Genomic DNA, 8606 nt, shown 5'->3' on the forward strand with positions numbered 1-8606 from the left:
ATTGAGGAAAGGAGTTTTGTGGGATGTTTTGTTTTTGTTTGTTTTGTTAAAGACTCACAAAAAACTGTCCCTTTTCTTCCAAGCACTTATGTCAGCATATGATTAGACACTCAGGTATGTTTCCCACTAGACTTCTCCCTTGCGTAAATCTAAGTTCCACGAGTGCAGGCGCTACCACCATACCATCAGTATCTAGCACAAAGCAGCTCCTCCATAAATGTTTGTTGAATGCGTAATGCCTACCTTTCTAGTTTTAGAGATTGATCCAGGATTAGCTCAGGACCATATAAGCAATATTTGAAGGAGCACAGTAGAAAGAGGATTCAGAATTAGAACTGTTAGGTTCTGGCTAACTTGACCTCGATTCTGCTTGGAGTAAGTAACTTAAGCTGTCTGACTCAAGGGGCTTTCTATTCAGTCATTGTTGGGAATGTCCTTAACAGTCCTGAGTTTGTTCATTTCATAGATATCACTTGAGTATTTTCATGTGTCAGGCGCAGCGCTGACTTGGTTTCTGCTATCAAAGGACACAGACACAAATTGTAAACAAATAAATGCTCAAATGAGCATATGATTATGTGGTGGCTACTTTGAAAGAATATTACAGGGCACCTTGAGAACATGTAACAGGCAAACCCATCCTAGTCAGCAGAAGTGACATTGAAGCTGAATCATCTAAAGAGTAGGTTAGAGTCAGGTGGGTGGAGAAAGTGCAGTTCTGGCAGAAAGAATAGGTTGAAGAGAGATCTGAAAGTGGGAAGAATTTAGTAAGTTGGGAAACTGAAAGAAGGCCAGGAGAGCTGAAGCATCGTGAGCAACAGAGAGATTGTTAAAAGATGGGACTCAAAATATCTGTCTCACACCAACAGCCAATACCATGCTCAAAGAAAACTCTGCAAGTATTCACTTAAAACAAGCATAGCCACTATTATGTAATATTTCTGTGGAAATTTCAGCCTGTGCAGTAAAATAAGAAACAGAAAGAAGCAGTATAACTTTGGAGGAAAGAGTAAAATTGTCAGCCAGACAGTGGCTCATGCCTGTAATCCCAGCACTTTGGGAAGCCAAGGTGGGTTGATCACCTGAGGTCAGGAGTTCGAGACCAGTCTGACCAACATGGTGAAACCCCATCTGTACTAAAAATACAAAAAATTACCCGAGCGTGGTGGCAGGCGTCTATAATCCCAACTACTCGGGAGGCTGAGGCAGGAGAATCACTTTAACCCAGAGAATCACTTTAACCCAGGAGGTGGAGGTTGCAGTGAACTGAGATGGTGCCATTACACTCCACCCTGGGCAACAAGAGTGAAACTCCATCTCAAAAAAAAAACCAAAAAAAGTAAAATTGTCAATGATTATAGGCAATATAGTTGTATACCAAGAAATTCCGAGAGAATCACCAAAAAACTTATTGGAAGTTTAGCGATTTACTACAAAAAAATTAGCCAGGCATGGTGGCGGGTGCCTGTAGTCCCAGCTACTTGGGAGGCTGAGGCTGGAGAATGGCGTGAGCCCAAGAGGTGGAGCTTGCAGTGAGCCGAGAATGTGCCACTGCACTCCAGCCTGGGCAACAGAGCAAGACTCCATCTCCAACAACAACAACAAAAAAGAAGTTTAGAGATTTACATCTTCTAGCAGCATTCTGTAGCCCCCTGGTCCTCCTATTTCCTAAAATTTCTAAGGCCTTCTGCTCTGGGCTATAAATGAATCCATACTCCAGCTCTCACCTGTGTACCAAGACACTCCTATATTACTCTCAAGACACAAATGCCTTGACCCAAGGGTTAGCCAGGACATTTCAGTTTTTTCTTGTTCCCTCTGTAGCTTCCTGTGGTGTCTGTAGTGAGAGAAACAGAGTCCCAGTTACTGCCAGATGTGGGAGCTATTGTAACCTGTAAGGTAAGTTTATCCTAACTTCCATGCTTAGAACGCCCATTCAATGCTGAAATCATGACCATGCCAGAACTGCAGTGTCCAGTATGATAGCCACAAGCTACATAAATTTATTTCTGGCGGGGCACAATGGCTCACGCTGGTAATTCTTGCACTTTAAGAGGCCAAGGCAGGCTAGGTGCGGTGGCTCATGCCTGTAATCCCAGCACTTTGGGAGGCCAAGGGGGACTGATCACAAGGTCAGGAGATTGAGACCGTCCTGGCTAACACGGTGAAACCCCGTCTCTACTAAAAATACAAAAAAAAAAAAAAAAAAAAACTTCTATTCTCCACTTTTCAGATCATTCTCAACCACGTCCTAAATTCCTGAGCGCTACAGGAAATGCCTGCCTCAAGGACTAGATTTACCCAATTCCTTAGGGTTCAATTCTGTCCCTAAGCAGTTCTGTAGCCTCGGACAAATCATTCAGCCCTGCTGGGACTCAATCTCCTTGTGTTCACATTCAGTGAGGGAGTGGGATTAAATGCTGAAGTCCCTTCCAGCTCTAACCCTCATTGATTCTGTAACTATACAGATACAGTCAACCCCAGTATCTGCGGAGGGATTGGTTCCAGTCCTCCCTTCAGATAACAAAATCTATGGATGGTCAAATCTGATACAAAATGGCATAGTATTTGCATATAACCTATACATATCCTCCCATATACTTTAAATCATTTCTAGATTACTCATAATACCTAATACAAAGTAAATGCTACACATAAACACTTTTTTTGTTTGTTTTTGAGATGAAGTCTTGCTCTGTTGCCCAGGCTGGAGTACAGTGGCAGGATCTCGGCTCACTGCAACCTCTGTCTCCTGGGTTCAAGCAATTCTCCCTGCCTCTGCCTCCCAAGTAGCTGGGATTACAGGCACCCGTCACCTCACCCAGCAAATGTTTGTAGTTTTAATAGAGACAGGGTTTCGCAATGTTGGCCAGGCTGGTCTTAAACTCCTGACCTCAGGTGATCTGCCTGCCTTGGCCTCCCAAAGTGCTGGGATTACAGGCGTGAGCCACCATGCCCAGCTGCCCCCAAGTATTTCCAATCCATGGTTGGTTGAATCCGCGATGTGAAACTCACAGGTATGAAGGGCAAACTGTATTTGGTAAATGTAAATGAAATGTTTATAAAGCACTTAGCACAATACCTGGCTCATGGAAGTACTCAAATATTTGCTGAACCAATGACCTGGAGGGATGCAGAAGTGGAAAGCCTGGCCAGATGTCTATCTGTCCTACAAATACCAACAGGGACACTCTTGCCAATGTGATAACCCTAAATAAGTGTCTGCTGCTATCATTCTGTCTGATTAATAAAGAGAGAAATACAAACTGTTATTAAAATCATGGCACTTAGGAGCTACAAGTCGTTTTTCAAAACAAGCCCAACCAGAAATCAGCCCAACCGTGTAAATAGAAAGCTCCTAGATGCACAGATACAGATTTGGGTGAACAAAGTCTGAAGCTAGGGCCTCTCTCCATTAGCTAATGGGGTACAGGATGCCAGGAAATTGATATATGTAGTAAGTGGGCTGCAACTGAACATACAAACTTTGCTTTTTTTTTCTTTTTTTTTGAGACTGAGTTTTGCTCTTGTTGCCCAGGCTGGAGTGCAATGGCACAATCTGGGCTCACCACAACCTCCGCCTCCTGGGTTCAAGCAATTCTCCTGCCTCAGCCTCCTGAGTAGCTGGGGTTACAGGCATGTACCCCCACGCCCGGTTAATTTTGTATTTTTTTAGTAGAGACGGGGTTTCTCCACGTAGGTCAGGCTGGTCTCGAACTCCCAACCTCAGGTGATGCGCCCGCCTCAGCCTCCCAAAGTGCTGGGATTACAGGCGGGCCACCGCACCTGGCCCAGACTTTTCATCTCAGGAAATAGAGGTAAAGCAAAATTCAAAAATATGTGTGTAGGGAAGAAGGGGGTAATCTCAGTGAACAGGGGAGGAAACAGCAAAGCGCAGCTTTACTACCACCCCAAGCACAAGCCCGAGTACTCTCATCCCTCAGTAACAGTCACAGGACCTAGTGGTCGTCTGCCACCAGACTGGAGGAGATTGCAGGCCACAGCACTTCCCTCTTCCCATGGCTCTAAGTCACCATCTGTTTCCCAAGGGGAAAGTCGACTGAGGGGACAGGGAGGGACAGAAGGCAAAGCCATCAGAAGTCAGGTGAACTGAGATCAAAGTCGTGGGGAATGTCATCTGGACAAGGACGCTGCTCTCAGGATGTTTGCAATCTCAAGTAGGAGATACCAGACATCAATAAAGAGTAGCATTTTATTCATGTGCAGACCTCCCTTCTGGGGTAACACGCTGAGAAGAAAAAGGGTAGCAACTTTATTTTGGGGCTGCTTATCTTTTGATGACGGGCCCACACAACCAGAGTTCGGCTTTTTCAACCTGAGAAAGCTTACTGAAGTGGGGATGGGGGGCCGCGAAGAGGATCGGACCGCAGGACTGGAAGCTGCAGTTTTAAAAACTGGGAAAAGGCCGGGCGCGGTGGCTCAAGCCTGTAATTCCTGCACTTTGGGAGGCCGAGGCGGGCGGATCAAGAGATCGAGACCATCCTGGCCAACACAGTGAAACCCCGTCTCTACTGAAAATACAAAAATTAGCTGGGCGTGATGGCGCGCGCCTGTAGTCCCAGCTGCGCGGGAGGCTGAGGCAGGAGAATCGCTTGATGCCAGGAGGCGGAGGTTGCAATGCGCAGAGATCGCGCCACTGCACTCCAGCCTGGCCAAAGAGCGAGACTCCTTCTCAAGGTTTTATTTCTCAATGACAGCCGCGAGGTGAAACTGCGATGGACTGGAAGTCAAAAACCGTGGGTTCCAGTTTGGGCTCTATCTTAAAGATTTTGGACAAGTCAAACCCGGTCTCTGAATCTGAGGTTCCATATTTGTGAAACAGACCAGTTGGGTCGCTTGACCTCCTTCCTTCCTGCTCTGAACGTAACGGTTGCTCGGAAGGTGCGCTCCGGCTGAGGAGGGCGCAGCCCCGCAGGGCGGGGCGAGGAGAGAGCAGGAATCCGGACTCAAGACAAGGCCCCAGGGCAGTGCCCGACCCAGAAAAAGGGACTAGGATGGGGAGCAAGGGCCGAGGCTTCGCCCTTACCTGCCGCCTGCCGACTCCCCAGTCAGCCAAACCGAGCCCCGCAGCCTCTGCCGCCGCTCACTGCCACCCCCTCCGACTCGGCGCCCCGGCCGGGTCCGGCTCAATCCAAACCACCATGGCCCGCAGCCTGCAGCGCCAGCCAGCAGACCCGGACCTGCCGCCAGCCCGTCCTCAACCACACGCGCAGGCGCAAGCATGGAGCGCTGAAGTTCCGCCCCCGGATTTGTCCCGGGGTAACCTGGGAAATGGAGTTTACACGCGAGGATAAAGAACACCAATTGACGAGTGTCTTACTGCGGAACTGTGCCTGAGTTTGGCCAATGAGAAATCGACTTCGTTTTCATCCGGGTTTTGGGACAGCGGCAATCATGGCACCACCTGTGAGATACTGTATCCCCGGTAAGTGAGCGCTTCCCATACAGAGTCCTGGATAGGGGCCGAAGCAAGAAGGCTGGACGGCCTGCAGTTGCTGGGGGCCCGTGACCGATGCAGCATTTTTTCTGCAGGCGAACGTCTGTGTAACTTGGAGGAGGGCAGCCCGGGCAGCGGCACCTACACCCGCCACGGCTACATCTTTTCGTCGCTTGCCGGCTGCCTGATGAAGAGCAGCGAGAACGGCGCGGTAAAGGAAGCGGCATGCCATCTCCTCTCTCTCTGTTTTTCCCTTAGGCTGCCCTTGAGTTCCAGTCGTTAGGCATGGGCACTGCGGACGCGTCTTTAGAGCCTTAGTGGTACAATGTTGGTCTCTTAGTTTCTTCTAGCGGTATCGCTGCTGTTGTGCACTTAGCCACCGCACACTAGTTGTGTTGATCTCGCTTGGTTGTGCTGCTGACCCTCGGGGAGGGAGGTTGGGACAAAAGCAGATGCGAACTCAGTAACCCAGCCCAGCTCAGCCCAGCAGTGAGTTGTATACTGTATGAATGTTGCTTCCCTCTCCGGCTTTATCTAGTGCCACTATCTCCACCTCACTGACGCAATCTAATCATACAGTCTTTTCTATTTGTAACAGTTATCATCACAGTCTTGGCTTGCCCTTTTAAAAAAAATTTATAACACACTAGCTTCTTTCAGTGTCAGTAATGCGCCAAGTTTTCTCCTGCTACAGAGCCTTTGTAACATGCCATCTATCTGGAACGCTTCTGTCTTCCTAGGCCTATTTAATTCCTACCTCCGTTAGATAGCTTCTGTATTATCACCTCAGAGAAGCCCTTCTGGACCCACTAATTGAGGAAAGGAGTTTTGTGGGATGTTTTGTTTTTGTTTGTTTTGTTAAAGACTCACAAAAAACTGTCCCTTTTCTTCCAAGCACTTATGTCAGCATATGATTAGACACTCAGGTATGTTTCCCACTAGACTTCTCCCTTGCGTAAATCTAAGTTCCACGAGTGCAGGCGCTACCACCATACCATCAGTATCTAGCACAAAGCAGCTCCTCCATAAATGTTTGTTGAATGCGTAATGCCTACCTTTCTAGTTTTAGAGATTGATCCAGGATTAGCTCAGGACCATATAAGCAATATTTGAAGGAGCACAGTAGAAAGAGGATTCAGAATTAGAACTGTTAGGTTCTGGCTAACTTGACCTCGATTCTGCTTGGAGTAAGTAACTTAAGCTGTCTGACTCAAGGGGCTTTCTATTCAGTCATTGTTGGGAATGTCCTTAACAGTCCTGAGTTTGTTCATTTCATAGATATCACTTGAGTATTTTCATGTGTCAGGCGCAGCGCTGACTTGGTTTCTGCTATCAAAGGACACAGACACAAATTGTAAACAAATAAATGCTCAAATGAGCATATGATTATGTGGTGGCTACTTTGAAAGAATATTACAGGGCACCTTGAGAACATGTAACAGGCAAACCCATCCTAGTCAGCAGAAGTGACATTGAAGCTGAATCATCTAAAGAGTAGGTTAGAGTCAGGTGGGTGGAGAAAGTGCAGTTCTGGCAGAAAGAATAGGTTGAAGAGAGATCTGAAAGTGGGAAGAATTTAGTAAGTTGGGAAACTGAAAGAAGGCCAGGAGAGCTGAAGCATCGTGAGCAACAGAGAGATTGTTAAAAGATGGGACTCAAAATATCTGTCTCACACCAACAGCCAATACCATGCTCAAAGAAAACTCTGCAAGTATTCACTTAAAACAAGCATAGCCACTATTATGTAATATTTCTGTGGAAATTTCAGCCTGTGCAGTAAAATAAGAAACAGAAAGAAGCAGTATAACTTTGGAGGAAAGAGTAAAATTGTCAGCCAGACAGTGGCTCATGCCTGTAATCCCAGCACTTTGGGAAGCCAAGGTGGGTTGATCACCTGAGGTCAGGAGTTCGAGACCAGTCTGACCAACATGGTGAAACCCCATCTGTACTAAAAATACAAAAAATTACCCGAGCGTGGTGGCAGGCGTCTATAATCCCAACTACTCGGGAGGCTGAGGCAGGAGAATCACTTTAACCCAGAGAATCACTTTAACCCAGGAGGTGGAGGTTGCAGTGAACTGAGATGGTGCCATTACACTCCACCCTGGGCAACAAGAGTGAAACTCCATCTCAAAAAAAAAACCAAAAAAAGTAAAATTGTCAATGATTATAGGCAATATAGTTGTATACCAAGAAATTCCGAGAGAATCACCAAAAAACTTATTGGAAGTTTAGCGATTTACTACAAAAAAATTAGCCAGGCATGGTGGCGGGTGCCTGTAGTCCCAGCTACTTGGGAGGCTGAGGCTGGAGAATGGCGTGAGCCCAAGAGGTGGAGCTTGCAGTGAGCCGAGAATGTGCCACTGCACTCCAGCCTGGGCAACAGAGCAAGACTCCATCTCCAACAACAACAACAAAAAAGAAGTTTAGAGATTTACATCTTCTAGCAGCATTCTGTAGCCCCCTGGTCCTCCTATTTCCTAAAATTTCTAAGGCCTTCTGCTCTGGGCTATAAATGAATCCATACTCCAGCTCTCACCTGTGTACCAAGACACTCCTATATTACTCTCAAGACACAAATGCCTTGACCCAAGGGTTAGCCAGGACATTTCAGTTTTTTCTTGTTCCCTCTGTAGCTTCCTGTGGTGTCTGTAGTGAGAGAAACAGAGTCCCAGTTACTGCCAGATGTGGGAGCTATTGTAACCTGTAAGGTAAGTTTATCCTAACTTCCATGCTTAGAACGCCCATTCAATGCTGAAATCATGACCATGCCAGAACTGCAGTGTCCAGTATGATAGCCACAAGCTACATAAATTTATTTCTGGCGGGGCACAATGGCTCACGCTGGTAATTCTTGCACTTTAAGAGGCCAAGGCAGGCTAGGTGCGGTGGCTCATGCCTGTAATCCCAGCACTTTGGGAGGCCAAGGGGGACTGATCACAAGGTCAGGAGATTGAGACCGTCCTGGCTAACACGGTGAAACCCCGTCTCTACTAAAAATACAAAAAAAATGAGCAGGGCATGGTGGCGGGCACCTGTAGTCCCAGCTATGTGGGAGGCTGAGGCAGGAGAATGGCGTGAACCCGGGAGGCGGAGCTTGCAGTGAGCTGAGATCGCGCCACTGCACTCCAGCCTGGGCAACAGAGCG

At 47.3% G+C, this 8606-nt stretch overlaps 2 protein-coding genes across 7 annotated transcripts in view; one reads left to right on the top strand and one right to left on the bottom strand.

Annotated features, from left to right (window-relative positions):
* ZDHHC16 (zinc finger, DHHC-type containing 16) overlaps positions 1-5270 on the bottom strand; it is a 15667-nt gene extending 10397 nt beyond the window's left edge. For all 5 annotated transcript variants that reach the window (XM_011951192.1, XM_011951190.1, XM_011951191.1 and 2 more), the window contains exon 1: positions 5048-5270. The gene's annotated coding sequence lies outside the window, so the exon portion shown is untranslated. The remainder of the gene's footprint in view (positions 1-5047) is intronic.
* A 108-nt stretch (positions 5271-5378) lies between these two features.
* EXOSC1 (exosome component 1) overlaps positions 5379-8606 on the top strand; it is a 12115-nt gene continuing 8887 nt past the window's right edge. The window contains exons 1-3 of one of the 2 annotated variants that reach the window (XM_011951186.1): positions 5379-5446; positions 5554-5669; positions 8095-8169. In XM_011951186.1, the coding sequence (XP_011806576.1) occupies positions 5416-5446; positions 5554-5669; positions 8095-8169 (222 nt within the window). In that variant the 5' untranslated portion in view covers positions 5379-5415. The remainder of the gene's footprint in view (positions 5447-5553; positions 5670-8094; positions 8170-8606) is intronic. The other variant, XM_011951187.1, reaches the window with a different exon arrangement.

The sequence above is a fragment of the Colobus angolensis genome, unplaced genomic scaffold (genome assembly GCF_000951035.1).
Source record: "Colobus angolensis palliatus isolate OR3802 unplaced genomic scaffold, Cang.pa_1.0 Scaffold316, whole genome shotgun sequence".
NCBI classification, from domain to species: Eukaryota; Metazoa; Chordata; class Mammalia; order Primates; family Cercopithecidae; genus Colobus; species Colobus angolensis.